The sequence below is a fragment of the Diaporthe citri genome (assembly GCF_014595645.1).
Source record: "Diaporthe citri strain NFHF-8-4 chromosome Unknown scaffold_1, whole genome shotgun sequence".
Lineage (NCBI taxonomy): Eukaryota > Fungi > Ascomycota > Sordariomycetes > Diaporthales > Diaporthaceae > Diaporthe > Diaporthe citri.
In genome coordinates this window covers 11,079,006-11,096,908 of record NW_025064846.1, presented here as the reverse complement: position 1 = coordinate 11,096,908, position 17,903 = coordinate 11,079,006, and the positions used below count along the sequence as shown (strand labels likewise).

General features: G+C 56.4%; 6 protein-coding genes across 6 annotated transcripts; 2 read left to right on the top strand and 4 right to left on the bottom strand.

Annotated features, from left to right (window-relative positions):
* Nucleotides 1–366: 366 nt before the first annotated feature.
* INS49_002897 (uncharacterized protein) lies at nucleotides 367–1,836 on the bottom strand (the record flags this gene model as incomplete). The annotated part of the gene is made up of 1 exon (XM_043163698.1): nucleotides 367–1,836. One exon carries the CDS (start codon nucleotides 1,834–1,836, stop codon nucleotides 367–369), a length of 1,470 nt encoding a protein of 489 aa, XP_043032204.1.
* A 549-nt stretch (nucleotides 1,837–2,385) lies between these two features.
* INS49_002896 (uncharacterized protein) lies at nucleotides 2,386–2,822 on the top strand (the record flags this gene model as incomplete). Its single annotated transcript, XM_043163697.1, has 2 exons — nucleotides 2,386–2,652; nucleotides 2,721–2,822. The coding sequence occupies 2 exons, from the start codon at nucleotides 2,386–2,388 to the stop codon at nucleotides 2,820–2,822; spliced, it is 369 nt and encodes a 122-aa protein (XP_043032203.1).
* Nucleotides 2,823–4,631: 1,809 nt separating this feature from the next.
* On the top strand, nucleotides 4,632–7,019 carry INS49_002895 (uncharacterized protein; the record flags this gene model as incomplete). The annotated part of the gene is made up of 3 exons (XM_043163696.1): nucleotides 4,632–6,295; nucleotides 6,364–6,715; nucleotides 6,786–7,019. 3 exons carry the CDS (start codon nucleotides 4,632–4,634, stop codon nucleotides 7,017–7,019), a joined length of 2,250 nt encoding a protein of 749 aa, XP_043032202.1.
* A 674-nt stretch (nucleotides 7,020–7,693) lies between these two features.
* Nucleotides 7,694–8,446, bottom strand: INS49_002894 (uncharacterized protein; the record flags this gene model as incomplete). Its single annotated transcript, XM_043163695.1, has 3 exons — nucleotides 7,694–7,915; nucleotides 7,977–8,218; nucleotides 8,308–8,446. The coding sequence occupies 3 exons, from the start codon at nucleotides 8,444–8,446 to the stop codon at nucleotides 7,694–7,696; spliced, it is 603 nt and encodes a 200-aa protein (XP_043032201.1).
* Nucleotides 8,447–9,584: 1,138 nt separating this feature from the next.
* Nucleotides 9,585–13,287, bottom strand: INS49_002893 (uncharacterized protein; the record flags this gene model as incomplete). The annotated part of the gene is made up of 3 exons (XM_043163694.1): nucleotides 9,585–10,221; nucleotides 10,285–12,016; nucleotides 12,069–13,287. The coding sequence occupies 3 exons, from the start codon at nucleotides 13,285–13,287 to the stop codon at nucleotides 9,585–9,587; spliced, it is 3,588 nt and encodes a 1,195-aa protein (XP_043032200.1).
* An 823-nt stretch (nucleotides 13,288–14,110) lies between these two features.
* On the bottom strand, nucleotides 14,111–15,843 carry INS49_002892 (uncharacterized protein; the record flags this gene model as incomplete). The annotated part of the gene is made up of 4 exons (XM_043163693.1): nucleotides 14,111–14,625; nucleotides 14,690–14,788; nucleotides 14,848–15,234; nucleotides 15,285–15,843. 4 exons carry the CDS (start codon nucleotides 15,841–15,843, stop codon nucleotides 14,111–14,113), a joined length of 1,560 nt encoding a protein of 519 aa, XP_043032199.1.
* Nucleotides 15,844–17,903: the final 2,060 nt, after the last annotated feature.

The following is a 17,903-nucleotide window of genomic DNA, read 5'->3' as shown; positions in this document are numbered from 1 at the left end:
TCATCGATTCTGGAGGTTGTGACTTTTTGTGACGGGGGTTTCAAGAAATGGATGTGCCAGGTGGCTTTGAAGATCTGTGGAGGCGAATAGAGTCCGTCAGCGATGGCAGAGACACGCTGGTGCTGGCATGACTGAGACGGAGCCGAGGGGCCCATGCAATAGATGATTTGATTCTTTCTCTCACATAAAAAGTCTACCCTGATCGTTTCCGACTCTTTTTTTGTGCTTGTTAAAAGCGAAATGTTCCACAATGCCAGATGCCAACAACCCAAGCGCCATGCGTGTCCATTTTTGCATCCATTTTCCGTCATGCCCGTCAAAGAACCCCTCAAAATCATTAAACAGCACAAGGCAGATAGATACCACTCAAGCAACCTGCCTCTCATTCCGGTAGTGATCCGCAATCAGGAAGGCCAGCTCCAGCGCCTGCTTCTCGTTCAGCCTCGGGTCGCAGAAGCTCGTGTAGTTGGCGGACAGGTCGTCCTCGTCCAGGCCGACGCTGCCGCCCATGCACTCGGTGACGGCGTCGCCGGTGAGCTCGAGGTGGACTCCCCCCAGGTAGCTGCCCTCCTCCTTGTGGATGCGCAGCGTCTCCTGCAGCTCGCTGAAGATGTCGCCGAAGCGCCTGGTCTTTACGCCGGCGGCCGTGCTCCGCGTGTTGCCGTGCATCGGGTCGCACTGCCAGACCACGCAGCGTGAGTACTCGGAGTCCTCGACGGCGCGGATGTGCGCGGGAAGCAGCGAGCGCACGCGCGAGGCGCCGTAGCGTGTTATCAGCGTCACCTTGCCCGGCTCGCGGGAGGGGTTCAGCGCGCGCAGGAGCTCGAGGAGGTCTGCTGTTGGCGTGGAGGGGCCGACCTTGACGCCGATCGGGTTCGCTATCCCCCGGAAGAACTCGACGTGCCCGCCCTCGATCTGCCGCGTGCGGTCGCCGATCCAGAGGAAGTGCGCCGACGTGTCGAAGTACTGGGTCTCCGGCTGATGCTGTTGCTGCTGTTGCTCGCCGTTTGCGCCCGAGCTGCTCGCCGCGGGCGCCTTGCTGCGGGTGCCGTGGATGGCCGAGGAGGAGAAGGGCCTCGTCAGCGGCTGCTCGTACTCGAGGACCAGGCCCTCGTGGCTCGTGAAGAGGTCGACGGTGTCGAGGTGGCCGCTGGACCCGGACGCGCCGACCGTCTCCATGAAGCTCATCATGTTGGTCAGGAAGTTGACGGCGCGGCTATACTTGGCCTTGAGCTCGGGCTCGCGCACGTGGCCCAGCTCCCAGTCCAGCGGGCGGTGCAGGTCGGCGATGCCCGCGGCCAGGGCGGCGCGCACGTAGTTGAGCGTGGCGGCGGAGTGGTGGTAGGCCTTCACCAGGCGGCCCGGGTCCAGCTCGCGCTCGTCGAGGTCGAAGCCGTTCAGGATGTCCCCCCTGAAGCACGGCACCTGCCGCCCGCCGACGTTCTCCGTGGGGCTGGAGCGCGGCTTCGCGTACTGGCCCGCCATGCGGCCGATGCGCACGACGCGCTTGTTGGCGCCCCAGATCAGCACCAGGCTCATCTGCAGCAGCAGCTTGATCTTGGACTCTATGGCGGACTGGTTGCAGTAGTCGAACAGCTCGGCGCAGTCGCCGCCCTGCAGCAGGAAGGCCTCCCCGCGGGCGACGTCCGCGAGGTGCGACTTGAGCTTGAGGATCTCGATGGGCGTCACCAGCGGCGGCATGCGGTTCAGCTCCGCCGTGGCCTTGGCCAGCGGCTTCGGGTCCGGGTACTCGGGGCACTGCTTGATGGGCTTTGACCGCCACGAGTCCGGCGCCCAGTCATTGCTGCCGGTTCCTGTGCCGTTTTGAGACGCCATGGTGCTTGTGGTATGTGTAGATTGTGAGTCTCCGAGGGGAGTGATATGTGGTGGGTCTCACTCTTGTTTGGTGTAAGTGGTAAATGAGCGAGTGACTCAGCTGAAAAGAGTCTCTTTTGTTTTGAGTCAGCATCTGACGTTGGATGACCTTGAAACTAGAACCCTCTTTTTGATTGACCCGGTAATCGTAAGCTCAGGTGTCTTGAGTAGGAGAGGGCACTCCAAGGTGTGGTCTCTGGGGTTACGTAGAGTTTGGAAAGAATCTACACACCTCGTGGCGTGTCCTCGAGACTTGGTGTCCAAAATTGGCCCTGAATGAAAAGGCTAAATGCGGCTCTTGGAATAAGCCATGTGGAAGGGCCAGCCTCCGAGTCGCTGTCACACCGGGGGAGGGTAGTGCAGCCACATCCAGGGTATAACCCGGACTATTCAAGCCCCACCCCCACATTCTGCCCAGCTACATTCACTGTTCAGCAACGACGAACCGAAGCGACAACCAAGACAAGTCCTCCCACACCACCCAACAACACCACACCCTACCACCCAGCCATGGCAGAGGAAAAGCAACCGCCAGGCCTTGTCGAAGGCGCCACCGGCGAAGTCGAGGATGAAGTCCAGGACAAGGCAAAGTCCGCCGAGGACCGCAAGGCCGCCGCTGCGCTGTCCAAGCTCGATGCGAGGGACGACGACGTCGCCGGCGCCTCCGTGGACCAGGAGGGCCTGAACAAGGCCATGAACAAGCTCAGCGTGTCCAAGACGACAGAGAACAAGGACCTTAAGAAGGTCAAGGTCGACGCGGCCGACGTCACCTTGCTGGTGAGCCTAGCCCCCTCGGAGAAGCCCGCTTGGGGACAACGGACTGACTGACACAACTTCCTGCGCAGGTGGACGAGCTCGACCTTACTAAGCCAAAGGCTACCGAGCTGCTCAAGCAGCACGAGGGCGACGCGGTAAAGGCCATGAGGGCGTTCATCGCGGTGAAATGATCGGGCCGCGGTACTTGCTCATACAGTTTCTGCATCAGGGAGGCGTTAGGTTGTGCCGAATAAACCACATGGAATAGGCATGGCCTGGTTAGATGGGAAAAGTTACAACATCGGCGTGGTCTGTATTACAGGTACAAGCGTTACGGCCGGCAGCGCGTCCAAGGGCTTCGAGGGGCACACCGACCATGCCGTGATCCATTCGATTAGAACAACTGAGTTATCTGGGATGAGTGCGACTTTCAGAAAATTAAACACCAGTCAAAGCCCGGTCTCTATGCTAACTGTGAGGTTATGCAGAGCCCATAATGTCGCTGTGCTATGATATGTTCTGTCACACACTTCTGATCCCGTGGCTCTCCTCAGTGTATCATTTCCTGCCCACCGCGATCTCTAGGTGGGATCATGAAAACTTTTTGAATGATGTTGTATCCTGTTCGCTTCAGACGGCGGTGACCCAACTTCTATCAGCATTTGCCAAAGATTTTAGCCTCATTTCATCCTCCCAACCTGTCGCTGAGAGGCATGCCTCGCTCGTCCAGCCCGGATGAACGGGACCTCAATCTCTGGTGCCCGTCATGTATGCTCTCTACATGATGACGCGATGCTGCGGTCGAAATTGCTAGCATACAGAGCCGCCACAGAGCGAGGTCCGCCGTGAGATCATCGCCGTCGTACCGGCATCTGGTCCGCAGGATGGGCCTAATGGCCAACTACCAGTTCTCCACGGTTACGCTGAAGCAGCAACTCGCTAGACACTACTCAATCTGAACGTAGCCGCAGTTGGTCTCCGATTCGCTGCAGGTATTCTACTGTTGACGTAGGTAGATGTTCTAGGAGGTGCCTATCCGATCTTGGCTTTGCGAGGTCATCCCACGTGAGTCGTATCGACAAGATCCTGCGCTCCACAAGATGAGGCTCCCTCCGAGGGTTATTTACCCAGTCAGGTTTCTACTTTCAGTGAAGAGCTCGAAGGAATACCTAAAAGGTAGAATCATCTTTTGAAGCGCTGAGTGCGCATGAAGGAGGACGTAAATATATGTGATCAGGTCCAGCATGACATCTTGCATTTGCACCCTTGAGATGTTGCAGGATAAATGTTCAAGTCGTTGATTCTGAATTAGATCCTAAAGATTCTTATATGGTCCTCAAATTGACTAGTTACGATTCCGGAGATGTGGGACTGGTCTTTGCCTGAACCACTGACTCTTGAGAAAGGAATTTACGGAGGATGTCGTCTTCGTTGACAGTGGTCGATGCAGATGGCAGCAAAACTGGAATACCTCGCACCCCCCCCCCCTCGAATCTAGATTGATTTCTGAGAGTCTGGAAGCCTGGAGTGAAAGTCTAGGTATTACCTTTAAGGTGACAGCAGATAAACATTAAGCTGGACAAGCTTCCCTAAGCTTGCAGGGGCTTTCACTTTCACCTGGCAGCAGTTTTCAATCTCGTCAAGCCCGCCAACAAACTGGCCCTTACATTCGCTTTACACAACACAAGGTGAATTCCCCATTCTCGAACTCAACTGCACAGCAGTGCAGTGAAAGTTCCTGGCACCATAAGTGGCAAAGTTGAGCTTTTCCAAAAGCACACATCCAGACCTCCTTTTGGCCAACCTCCACAACAGGTGTTCTTGACTTTTCTCTACTGGGAAAAGACGCGCGAGCCTCTTGCTTCCCCCAACTTACCAGAACATCCACAACCTCACTTTCTGCTTTCGCACTCCATCCTCTCATTGGTGATACTTGGCTTCGCCACAACCTTCTCTCGTCACTCCTCTACCGCCGCGTCAACGCGTCGACTGTGTCCAAGATGGCTTCGCAGGCAGACGCAGTCGAGACCATTGTCACCAATGGCGTTGACACCAATGGCGTTGACACCAATGGTGTTGACACTAACGGTATTGACACCCACTCTTCAACCCAGATGAGCGTTAGTCCCACCCTCGAGGAGCTTCAGACCGACGAGCAGCGCCGTGTTCTCGACACCGTTTCTCAGGTGCGGAAGTGCGGCTTGGAGAGCGTGCTTTCTCTTCCCCAGATTGTCGTGTGCGGCGACCAGTCAGCGGGAAAGAGTTCTGTGCTGGAGGCCCTCACCGAGATCCCATTCCCTCGCAATGACAACCTTTGCACTCGCTTCGCGACCGAGATTTGCCTCCGACGCGACCCAGTCGACAGCCTCACCATCCGTGTCATCCCAGACAGCGACCGCCCCCAAAAGGAGCAAGAGGAGATCAAGAAGTACTCCGAGTCGATTGTTGATTTCGCAGAACTGCCCAAGATCATGGACAACGCGATGAGAGAGATGGGGATTTCTGAGGGAGGCAATGCGTTCGCTAAGGATACCTTGAGTATCGAGATTTGTGGACCGAGTCGGCCCCAACTCACTCTTGTTGACATTCCCGGCCTTATCCAAACATCTACAAAGGGTGTCTCCGATACCGACGTGGCTCTTGTTGCAGAAATCACAGATCATTACATCAAGCAGCCCCGAACGATTTGCCTCGCTGTCATCTCGGCAACAAACGATGCTGCAAACCAGCCCATCCTGCAGAAAGTCCGGAAGTTCGACCCTCAAGGTGATCGCACCCTGGGCGTCATCACGAAGCCTGACCGGCTCAGCGCGGGTTCCGGTTCAGAAACGAAGTTTCTCGAGCTCGCTCGGAACGAAGATGTCTTCTTTAAGCTTGGATGGCATGTCATCAAGAACCGGAAATTCGAAGAGACGAAGTTCTCCATCGAGCAGCGCAACCTTTCTGAGAAGACCTTTTTCAGTACATCGAGATTCAATACACTGTCGAAGGAGAACGTCGGCATCGACGCGTTGCGAGTGAGGCTCAGTTATCTCCTTTTCGAACATGTCAAGAACGAGTTACCTCGCTTGCAAAACGACCTCGAGGCCGCTCTGCAGGACGCTCAAAATGAGCTCAAGACACTTGGAAACCCTCGATCGAGTGCGTCGGAATGCCGAATCTATTTGACAAAGCTCAACATGGAATGCTACGAGATTTGTCGTGCTGCCATAGATGGAAACTACGAGCACCGCCACTTCGCCCTCGATTCTGATGATTCTGAGGTTTTCGCCAACCCGAAGGTGGCCACCATTCCTACGCGACGGCTGCGTGCTTCCGTACAGTTGGACAACAGCAGGTTTTCGGAGGCCTTCGAAGCCAAGGGACACAAATATGAGTTTGGCTCCCCCGAGACCCGCTTTTCAGTCAAGGATTCCTCATCTCCACGGGTTCTGGCCAAGGAAGAGGCGATGTTTTGGGTGGGAGGCAAGCTCCAGCGGGCACGAGGCACAGAGCTCATCGGTAATTTCAACCCCCAGGTGATCGGAGAGCTGTTTTGGGAGCAGTCAGAGCCGTGGGGGAAGATGGCTAGAGCTCATGTCGAGAGGATCAGCAAGGTTTGTGACGCGTTCCTCGCGGATCTCCTGGGCTCGATGACTACGGACGAACTGAAGCGACGTATCTGGTGAGACTGATAATCAATTTCCCTCCCCTAACAAAACGGAAGACAGGTGCTAATATCGCTACTTCAAGGTCATCGATGGTTGCACATGTCCTGAAGACCCGTAAGCAGGCAGCCTTGCAAGAGCTTGAGAGACTCATCAAGGACAAGGAGGCATTCCCCATCAACTACAATCATTACTACACAGACAACGTTCACAAGAAGCGCGGAAAGCGTATTGAGGCTCAACTGAAGAAACACATTCCCGAAAACGAGTTAGTTCTTCCAAGCAGGTGCAGTGTGGGAAATCACTACGGCCCACCGCAGACCGACACAAAAGACGAGTTGGAGCGGGCAATATCCAGGTGGGGAGACAGTGTCAGCGCCGACATGGAGGAATTCAGCTGCGAGGAGTCGCTGGATTGCCTGGAAGCCATCTACAAGGTGAGGACCAGACTATTAGCAAGCCCTGTCGCGCCTGCCGCTGCCTAAGTACTAAGCGTCCCAAAAATAGGTTCAAATGAAGGTGTTCATTGCCAATGTCGCGACCCAGGTCATTGAGCGCCACCTCTTGGTCGACCTCCAGGATATCTTCTCACCCATGGCCACCGTCGAGATGACGGATGCCAAGGTACAGAGTATTGTTTCCGAGCCGGAGTCTACAAAGCGTCAGAGAGTCTTCCTCACTGATCGCATCAACAAGCTGGAGGAGGGACAGGAGATATTCCGGAGCGTCATGGATCCCTGAGCAGAGTGAATGCAGTCATCAGGCATTCCTTTTGCGTCGGGACGGGCAGGCGCTCCGATCGGAATTGTTTTCCTGTGTTATGGCTGGAAGTGGACCTCGGCTGCATGATGCAGTATTCGTGGGAGGTCAGGACTCTCAGTCCATGTTGGCGATGCGGTCCTTCAAAGCCTGGACATCACACAAGAGGGGCTCTTGAGGAAAGCGCGCAGTCAGCCACTCTCCTCTCCATATGTTGTTTCGCCCTACAAAAGATCTTGCACTTGTACAGTGCAGTTGTCTCAAGGGTCTGAACAGCAGCAAGAGCGGGTTTGACGCGCCTCACAGTGTGGGTGCATCGGTCTACTGTGAGAATCCCATTGACACAACCGATGGAAAGGAGGACAGGAGAATCACGTTCTGCCGCAAGGCTGTTCTGTTTCATCAAGGCCAGATTGAGGGTGGGTCTTGGGTATGTAATAACATCTGTACATGAGTTTACGAAATCTGTCTGAGCAATGACGCGGCCGCCACGACGGAGTCGCTCATTCTTGTTGCCTCGGGGAACTGGAAGGCATCTGGTAGGCACTGCTTGATAGAGACCAAGGCAGCTGAATAAATCGAGTTGTCCCATCTAGGCAACCCGCGATGAGTTCTTTAATTGTCCCCGTAGCTCAGCCCCAGAGATTCCCACCCAACTAAACAGCAAAGATAGCATTCCCATTACCCCCGGGGAACTCTCCCCCAGGCAGCGCCACAAAGTCCCCAGGCACAGCCGCCTGCCTGCTGACATACATATACTCAGCAGCAGCCGGGTTCCCGAGCCCCGCCGCCTCAACAAAGCCGGTGAGGTTGAAGCCCATGCGGTTCGCGCCACCCGCGAACGTGTCGAACTCGCTCGGCACCGCGAACCCGTCGGGCTGCCGGAACGCGTACAGGATGTACCTGTGGGCGGACGAGTTGAGCGCGGGGCCCGGGGACCCGGTAGGGGGTGAAGTTCTCGGTGGCGTTGGTGAGCTCGACTCCGGACTGGGGCAGCACGGCGGACCCGGCGTCGCCCTGCGTCATGTTGGGCGCGAGCCAGTGCAGGATGAAGCGGTGGTCTGGGTTGTCCGGCGTGGTGGCGTCAGGGTCGACCATGACCACGACGTACTGGCCGGCGTAGTTGGCGACGGAGGGGTACTTTGTCGGGTCCAGGGCCAGGGCCGGCTGGTCTTGTGTTACTGGGGAGTCTGTCAGTAACGGTCTCGCCCGCGGTGGAGTCCGTCCGGATGGGCTCACCATTGCCCCCGAAGAGCTGCCCTGCCTGGACGACCGTCGTTGCCGGCGAGTGTGTAGGCCACGCTGAGCTCTGTGTCGTAGTCGCTGACTGGGAGGCCGAATATTGGCGGTGGGATGGCCAGGGCCGGGGCTGCGGCAACAACGAGAGCAAGGATAGCGTGGGACAACATTCTGAATTACTGTGGTTGTTTTGGAGACAATGATCCTGTTGACTCTTCTGAGGCCTTGCTGGATGGTAGGGCCATTTATACGTCTGCCTTCTCACCGTCCCTCGCCCTGTGTGACTGTCCACATCGTCTCTTGCTCCAAACGAACAATCAAAGTTGAGTCAGAAGGGTGTATATCGTGTAGATCGATTTACATGTAGATTCCTCTTTGAAAACTCTCTTCTGCGTGCACATGAGTATCTCGATTTCTGTATTCTCTATGTCAAAAAGCTTGACTAGTCAGCTCCTCTAGTCATTCAAGAGTTGGGCTCGCTGTCGGAAAAGACAACAACGGAAACAGTAAGCAAATTACATAGTGTTACTGAGGAAGACGCGTGTGCTTGCGTATAAGTTGTCTAAGTGATTGGAAGGTGATGTTCCAAGGGTATCATTTCTAGTAGCATTAGTTGTGCATTCGGAGACGGTTGCTAATTTCATGGTTTACTTTGCAAATGTCCCGGAAGCCTGCCGTAGATCAGGCATGGGATGAATGGAAAGGAAAACTTGACTAGGTGGGAAAAGTTGTGATGGCTTCCCAGCACAAACCCGCAGCAGTCCCGAGCTAAGCTCGAGTCGTCCCCGAAAGTTAACATGCAAACAGTCTCGCCCACAAAAAAAGCCAATGTAATCCCTTACCGTAACGCGTGCTCATCTCTCGCTGCCAGGCATGTGAATGTGCCGCTACCACTTGATAGAGTTGCGGACCGCTGTGTGCCAAGCCCAAACTGACAGCTTCGGAGCGAGGACACCGGTACACAATTGACAATCAAGCTTCTCATGAGCTTTTTGGTCTCGCAGCAGCCGAGTAAGGAGGGTGCAAGAAGTAATCAACCATGATTCATGAAGACAGTCTCGAGTGTCTTAGCACCAAGCTGGTGAGTCTATCAACGCCGTAAGAAAGGTGACCACCCAAAACCAGATGAACTCCTGTGCCTAATCATCACGCTCAACGCCGGCCATCAGCGCCACAATCACAAACAACCCCTCATGCTAAAAAAGGTTCAACGAGCGGCAAGAGGGTTAAATATCCCTGAAGCAATATGGGTGCATCTCATGACGAAATGCCCCAACGACAACATGCCTGTTCACCTGCCTGTTCACCTCAATTCCAATCCTTCCAGCTCTTGGCCAGCGGACTCGACACCTTAGGTGCGAATGCGAGGCTCTTGCGTCGAGCATCCATCAGCCGCCTGACCACGTTCTCGTCCTTGCTCCGACCCAGGATCCCCGCGCCCAGGTTCTCGTACATGTGCTGTGCCTTTGGCGGGCACGTCCTCTGGATGAGCTGCTCTTGCGAGAGCTCTTCCTCCTCCTCGTCAGCCTCGCTGATAGAAGTGTCCGCACCGCCCGGTGTGGCCTCCATAGCGAACCGGTGGATGGCTTCTGGTGCAGGGGTCTTGGGCACTGGCGTCAGCGGCGCCGTGTCAAACCAGTCCTCCTGGTCGTCGTAGAACTTCTCGAGGTGTTCCTCGTCGTCATCACCGACATCATCCTCAAAGTCGGGAGAATGCATCCACAGGGCACTGTCGCGGCGATTTGCTGGCGCAGGCGTAGTTGGGGCACCCTGGCTCTCCCGACCCGAAGCCTTGCGGACAGCAGAGTCGGTGACCAGCGTGCCATTGTGGTTGGCAAGGGCCTTGGGCTCCATGGACTTTCTCCGGCGGGCGCCGCCGCGCGGAACAAGGGATGTGTCGATGTAGTAAGGAGCCTCCTCGAGCCATTCATTCTCGCGCTCGCAGCTGGAACCAGATGTTAGCAACATGTCAGACCAGACGATAGAATCCGGGAAACGGGCTGCTTACTCTAGAACCCAGCCCACACCAACACACTGCACGACACCACTCGTCTCACGAACCTTCTCCATCGTGCGCTTGCCACCGTCCTTGTACACCACATGCGTGATTCCAATCTTGGAAGATGCATCCTCGTCACTGGGATTCCAGTTCCAGGTCTTGACGCACCGAGCGCCCATCTGGGTGAGGAGCTCAACGAAGATAGCGCTGGCGTCCGCGCCTTCCACGGTGTGGACGTCGACAAAAACGACTGCTCCACGAAGCAAAGCCGGATCCACGTCTTGGCGAGGAGTGCGGGCAGGAGTGACCGCGTTTGACCAGCCCTCGGACTTGGTAGGGGTGACAGGAGGCACAGACCCAGCTCGTGACCGAGTTTCCTCTTCCTCTGCAGCCTCCTCGAAAGCAGGCTCGACATGCAGCTTGTGCGAGGGCGAATAGGAGATGACGGTGGCACTCCTAGTCAGACCGTGCGTTGGCCGCGTCACGGGAAGGCGAGAGATGCTATGTCTTCGTTTCTTCAAAGATGGTTGTGGCGGCGGGGTGGACTCGTCTGCAGGCTTCAGAGGTATCTTGGATACTGTGTGAACTTCGCGTCGAAGGGTTCGCTGAGGAGTGACCGGAGGTACCGGCGTGCCGTTCTGGGCGAATCCGGCGGGCAACTCGTTCTCATCTCCATACTCTTGGCTAGCGTCCGACATGGTGTCATCACGGCCATCCAGGTTGAGCATCGACTCGACCTGCTCAGGCGACATCGTAGACATTTCATTCGCCTCTGCCGCAAGGTCCAGATCCTCATCTGTTATGGAAATATCCTCAACCACGGGATCCTTAATCTCGGGGATACCAGCCAGCGGGTCATCTTCGTTTATGGAGTCGTTGGCCACTGTATCAGGGCGAACAGACATCTCGTCTTCGAAGAAATCGTTCTTCAGTGGTGAGCTTCGGGTCTCTCCCAAAGGCGTGGACTTGACGCCCTTCGGCGTCGTGGCCTTGAGCTCATTCTTGAGAGGGCTTCCGGCTTGCCACGAGTCAAAGCGCTGGGCCAAAGGCGTGAACCCAAATCCAGAAGTCCGGGGCCTCATGATGCTGCCTCTCATTTGTTTGGTGGGAGATGCCGACTCCGGGGTCACCACGCGGGTGAGCTCATCCTCGGACTCCGTGAAGCTCATATCAATGGAGAAAGTGTCCCTTGGCTGAAGTCCGAACATGCTCAGTGCCTGCTTGGGAGGTGAATTTGGTGGTGTGGTGCTGATGCTGTCCTGGGCAACGCTTTCACCCTCCACCACAACCTCGTCCAAGACTATGGATTCCTCTTGGGTTTCTCCAACGTCGTTGCGCTCATGCTCGTGCTCGGGCTCGTGCTCATTCTCTTGCTCATGGTCCTGCTCGAGAACGACCGTTTCCCGGTCATCTTCCTCGTCTTCAATGGACTCCTTTGAGAGAGACGTATCGACAGTCAATGTAGGATCCGCTTCACGAGGCAGGACCGTGGACATCCGGCCATTGAATTGGGCACCTGAAGGAGACTGAACGTCCTCATCATCAGTCGCTTCTTCGTCAACAGGGGCCTCAACAGGCTCTGAGTCTGACTCAGAGGCTTTAGCCTCCTCATGTTCCTCGACTGCGGGCGCCGGGAACGGTGTGCAAAGCAGCACGGGCGTCGGAGCAGGAGACCGTGTGACGATCTCCGGCTCTGGCTCCGGCAGCCTCAGGGTTTTCATGGGCGAGAACGGGCGCTTTGCTGGGGATTGGAAGAGACTGCTTGAACGGGGATGCAGCAGCTGCATCATTACGGCTAGACGAGCCGAGATCAAGAGGGTTGATCGGCAGAGGGCCTCGCTTTGCCGGTGAGTTGAACAAGGAGGCCTTGGCTGGGGAGGTGGCTGACTGGGTAGACTCCTTGATTGCAGGAAGTCCCAACTGAAGACCCTCTATCCTCTTGGCAGGAGATTTCATAGAGTCCTTGAAAGGCGACGGAGGTGGTCTTCGTACGGGGCTACCAAGCAGAACGGTGGGCTCTGCAGGAGCCAACAGCCCTGTACCTTCCTCTGCAGGTAGCTTTTCGTCCTTGGCCTCATCCTTGGGCTTCATGGCTGCAGGAGGTTTCATGGGGGTCCGGCGGAAAGCCCTTGAGGGTGCCCTGTCCATAGCAAGTTCATCCTCCGACTCGGTGTCAATGTCCCTGTTCGCAGACAACTGTGTAACCTTCTTAGGGCTGAGGGGCATCGCCTTGTCTTCGACGTCGCCGGTGCGCTTCTTTGTTGCGGCTGTCCTGGTCGCGCGGGCAGTTGCAGGCTTTCGCACCGGCTTTGCTCGCATGCCAGCGGTGGTGGGCTCGGCGGGCTTGGTAGCTGTGGGCTTGCGCTTGGTTCCTGCAGATGGGGCAAGATTTTCCTTGTCAGGCTCCGCGAAAGTGACGGTCTTCTTGACAGGCTTGGATGCTTGCGCACTCGTGGAGTTGGTGGACCCAGCAGGGCGACCACGGGTGGGTTTCTTGACGGGTGCTGCTGGTGCGAGATCATCTGCACCCTCGTCCTCGCCAACCTGTGTCTTCTTCGTCCGTGTTCGAGTAGTCCTTGTTGGTTCCTCATCCTTTACGACCTCTTTGGCAGGTTTCTTGGCCGGCCTGCCACGTGTGGCTCGAGCAGGGGCGGGCGCGGGGGTAGTCGCAGGCTCGGGGTCGACAATCTTCTTGGGCCGGCCTGGACCGCGTGTGGCTCTGACGGCAGTCCTGGAGGCCGGCTGTTGCCGTTTGGCAGTCGTCTCGGCCTCGCTGTCATCTTCGTCGTCGTCGGCCCGCGTCTTACGCTTGACCGATGTCCTTGTAGATGGGGCGGCGAGGGTAGAAGCCTTGACGGCGGGAGCAGCAGCAGTACGGGTCGTCTTGGTCCTTGACGCCGCGGTGACCGGCTTGGACTTGGCCGCAGAGGCTGCTGTGCCCGAGGTCGCACTGCTCCTAGGAGCAGCTCTTGATCGAGTAACCCGCTTGGGGGGAGATGCTGGTGAATCCATGTTGCCTGGCCTGGTAGTGCCTGTTGGAAGTCGGGCGTGCGTGGATGGGAGGAGTTGGATTAGTATTGATTACGTGTGGCAATTAAAAAATCCGGGGGAGAAAGTGCATGGTGTTTGACATGCAATGCGATGCGATGCTATGCAGTGCGTAATGGGAAGAAGCGGCGACCTAAAATGCAGATGATGCTGTTTGGAAGAAGTCGCGCTTTGTTGACAGGCAACCTTGAACCTTGGCAGCTGTGCTTTGATGTTGACGTGGGAGCTTGGAATTTGTGGGGTACCATGAGAGGTGCCTCGGTGGGCCCGTGTTGGCCAGGCAACGACAGCAAAGCAGACATGGGCCCCACTCCCCTCCACTCGACCACCACCCACCAACTCCCATCGCATCACGGATTCCACGACAGCCTGCCATGGCTTGCCCTTGGGAGCCTTCGACTTGGTCAGTGAATGCAGCGAAGTAAAGGCACTTCAGGTGCTGCGAAATAATGAGACTCTTGGGCCGGTGTTTGACAGCTGATTTGAGGGCTCAAAGGCATTGTTCATCCGAGACCATCAGGCTCAGACCAAAACATGCCAGTAAACATATGTGATAACCGTACCAATATACTAAGAAATTCAGACTGAATACTAATAATCATGATGATGCCTAGCTGTCCTGTTGCAAACATGACAGACTGATACACACACACATACGATGCTCCCAGAGCAGAAGAACTCTAATGCCACCGTACTACTAACACAAACCGCTCTATCATGCAGTGCATCTTCCTAGCAATGCAAGGCATGATCCAGCCCCAAGAACATCCGCTTGTCTCGGCTTCAATCATTGCCCGGACTTCGCAGCAAATCCAATCCGCATATTGCCGCCGTCAAACACAGTAAACGCCGCCTTGAGGAAGATGTCGCCGTAAATCGCGAAGGGGAGGCCCGTGTTGCTCTGGACGCCCCCGAAGCACGTGGTCGCCGTGTCGAACGAGTCCGTGTCCGCGGGCGCGAACTTGATGATGCTCCCGGGGATGACGGCCTGGTAGCCGCCGATGTTGGCCGTCAGCGAAGGCAGCTCCTCGCTGCAGTCGAACACGAAGCCGCCGATCTGGGCGTTGTTCTGCGCCGACGGCACCTGCGCGTAGTACGCCTCCACCATCTGGTCCTGCACCAGCATCAGCGTCGTCCCCGTGTCCGCGATGGCCTGGTGCGGGAAGTCCTGCGCCTGCCCGTTGCCCACGGAGAAGCCCTCTGAGTTGAAGGCCCAGAAGCCCTGCGAGGCGTTCACGGGCACGAAGTTGATGTTGCCGGTGAATTCGGTCTGGTCGACGAAGCCGAAGTTGTAGTTGCCCGCTGTGAGCCGGTGTTAGTATCATATTTTGACTCCCATCGAATTAGCTATTGTGGGGTTCCTTACGTTCTCCCTGCTTTAGGTTTGCCGTAAAAAGGGGCATTGCGAGGTTCGCCATAGCGTTCGAGAAGAAGGTCTTCTGAGCACGAGGCTGGACCGTATTGACTTGGTCATGTCAGCACAACATCTTAGTTTTGGTACAAATATTGAGACGTGTTACTCACTGGAGTCCATAGCCAGGCCCAACAACCCTGATGACGCCGCGTCCTGGCTGAAGCTGCCTGCCACCATAGTCGCAGCCTCCACGGCCTGGTTAGGAACACTGACGCCCCCAACAGTCACGACATCGGTGTATACGACTCCGGATGCGCCGCTCCCATCTCCGTAGGTGATCTGCCAGCTCGCGCCATCGACGCTGGTCGAAGTCGAGCTCTGGCCAGGAGTATATATTTTCTGCCCAGAGACTTGCGCCGGCGGTGTGTCACTGCTGAAGACCCATAGGTCCGAGGATCCGGTATCGAAGTTGAGTGTGACGTCCTGAGGCGGGGTTCCGATTTGCACGGCCGCCAGGTACTCGCTGTCGAACATCTGAGGAACAGCGGCAACCTCACCTGCGCCAGTGTTAGCGAGTGATAAACCATTGTATCCCACCGGAGCGCACCTTGACCTGGGCCGCTTGCGGTCCCGTTGCTCGGGGCCGTCCCATTGCCCCCGCCACTACCTCTTCCTCCGCCACTTGCGCCGCCTCCATTGCCCCGACCGCCCCCGCCGCTTTGGGTGCCATTTCCGCCCTGCCGCCCTCCGGACCCGCTTCCTCCATTGCCTCCATTGCCTCCATTACCTTGGCCTTGGCCAGCACCGGTACCAGTGCCAGTACCAGTTCCGGTCCCAGTCCCAGTACCATCGCCCAGGAGGTCGCCCAGGCCAAGCTCTCCCAGGATCTCGTCGATGATCTGGAGCAGGTTCGGAGGAATAGTGGCCCCAAAGGCGGAGTACTTCCTGAGCGATTGGACATAAGCCCTGGGCCCACGCTTCATCTGTATGAAGTTTGTGTTGTACACCTGTGGCGCTCGGAGGGTCATACCGCCAAGGACTTGGACCTCAAAGTCGGAGACTTCCTCAGCTGTTTTCGAAACCAAGCCCTCGAAGGCGGAGGGCTGCTTGGCGGGCGCGGCGCTCGCCAGACCCGCCGCAAGGGCCGCAAAATTAACGTACTTCATGTCCGGTGTCTGGGAGTACGGGAGATGCCAGATCTACTGAAAATAATCAAGGAGGAAAAGAAGCGCACCCAGGCGAAAGTCTTCAGGATCAAGAGAGCGACAGATAGCACCTGTTAACCGAGATGGTTCGAAGCGGAAGAGAGAGGAGGAACAGAGAATAGGAAGTAGGCGAAAAGCTTCTGACCGAACCTAGCCTGCCGAACGCCGTGAAGGGGGTATAAACGCCCATGGTTATGCATACCTCGCTTCATGAACTGCCCATTGACTCGAGGTCCAGCGCTTGCTATCTCGAGATGGCAGGGTGGAGGCACCGCGCGCCTGTCAAAGCGAGGGTACACGCAAGATACCAAGAGAAATAGTATCAAAGAGGTGTTTGAGGAGGTAGATCCCGAGGTGCAGATGCTGGCTTCGAAGCCAAGGTCCTGTGGTGATTTCACACCACTGGTGGGCAGAAACCAAGCGGCATAGGTGACGGGAGCATGGGCAGGGTTGCTTCTCTGCTGGGATCGCGAGACGGCGTCGAAGAAGATCATTCAAGGAAACCTGTGACAGCAACCCATGCCCTCCCATCCCGTTATCGCTGGCGTCGCCCTCCCGCTCGGGTCTCCCGCTCGGGAGAAGACGCCAACCTCATCATATTTCCAAACCTTTGCGACTAATTCCAATATTGATGAATATGGGAGGCAAGAGAAGGTTCGCGGTGCGCGGATCACCAGATCAGGGACGTTCCCTCGTCAGATGGGAGCCGCATTGAAGCTGTCGATGATGAGACGAAAGGAGACGAAGGGCTGGGTCAGGCATGACGGGAGTTGGCCGTCATTGGTCGACTTTCCAATCCCCGCCGGCGTGCTATGCGCCTGGCATACAAGCCTTGTCAACATGAAACGAAGCTTGAAAGAAGCTTATACTACTACCCGCCGAGTCTTGAGATGGCACTTCGGTGGTCTGAATTATCGTTCTTCAACATCGGATAGGATCAGACTGTGGGGACTATCCGAGTGTTGACGCCTGTTGGTGAGTTCGGTGTAAGCCTCGACAGTAAATTCGCCTTGCTGGCCGGAACTCCCGCGTGCAAGTGGCCGAAACGGGAAGGAGAGCATGAATGAGCTAGACAGCCGCTTGGTTAACGCTCGGCTCAGAAGCATACACCTGCTTCAGACTTCCTCGGCCATCGCAGTCCGACTTGCGCCTGGAGTGTCAACCTGGCACGCCACAGGAATAGCTCCTGGCAATTTCTCATCCTGCACACCCTCTCGACCTCCCTTTCTGACTGCGCAGGCTGACAGCTCCCCTCCCATTTTGGCAGGGCGACTCGCGTTGCGAGCCCTCACCTGTGAATGTGGGGCCGCAGACACACCCCGTTTCAGTGCGACGATCAGCCCGGAAGGTGGAAGTCCCTTCGCTCTGGAATGCCCAAGAAAATACGCGGTATGTGCTGATCTTCGAGACTCGAAAGTGTTTGCCGAATGACTTCGGTGTATATGTTCAGTGCTCAAGTGAGGTTGTCAATTGTGCAACATGCCTTTGCCGCAATGGCTCATCGAGCGCATATGCACAGTGGATTGCTTAGAAATTGTATGTGAGGCTCGGTCATGCTGCATGGACTTGGTTTCCGTACTGGATACTTGGAGATGATTATATCGGTGAGGCTTAAGATATACAAGCCAACGTCGATATCATGTTGAAAGCAAGTCCAAGAAGTGGATTCATTTGATGGACGCTAGTTGGACCGTGGGCGAGCCTAGCCGGTTGGGCCGAACCACGCGAGTATCGCAATCCCCGTTCTCTGATCAGGAGCAGGAGCAGAGTGAATGAACGACTTTGAGCCAGGAGAACGGAATCAGGGAGGAGAAAACGAAAGCGTTCGGCTGTGCAAAGGAGACTTCACATCAGAGTATCGGGTTAAACCCTCGGGCGATCTTGGTTGGAGAGGGGGGAGGGGGAGGTTGCTCAAACCACGTACTGGTGGGGGCGGGGAGCCTGGACACCTGGGCAGTCTTGACCCCTCCCTTCCTTCAACTCGGGTGCGAGAATGTCGAAACGGGCAGGCAATAAACCAC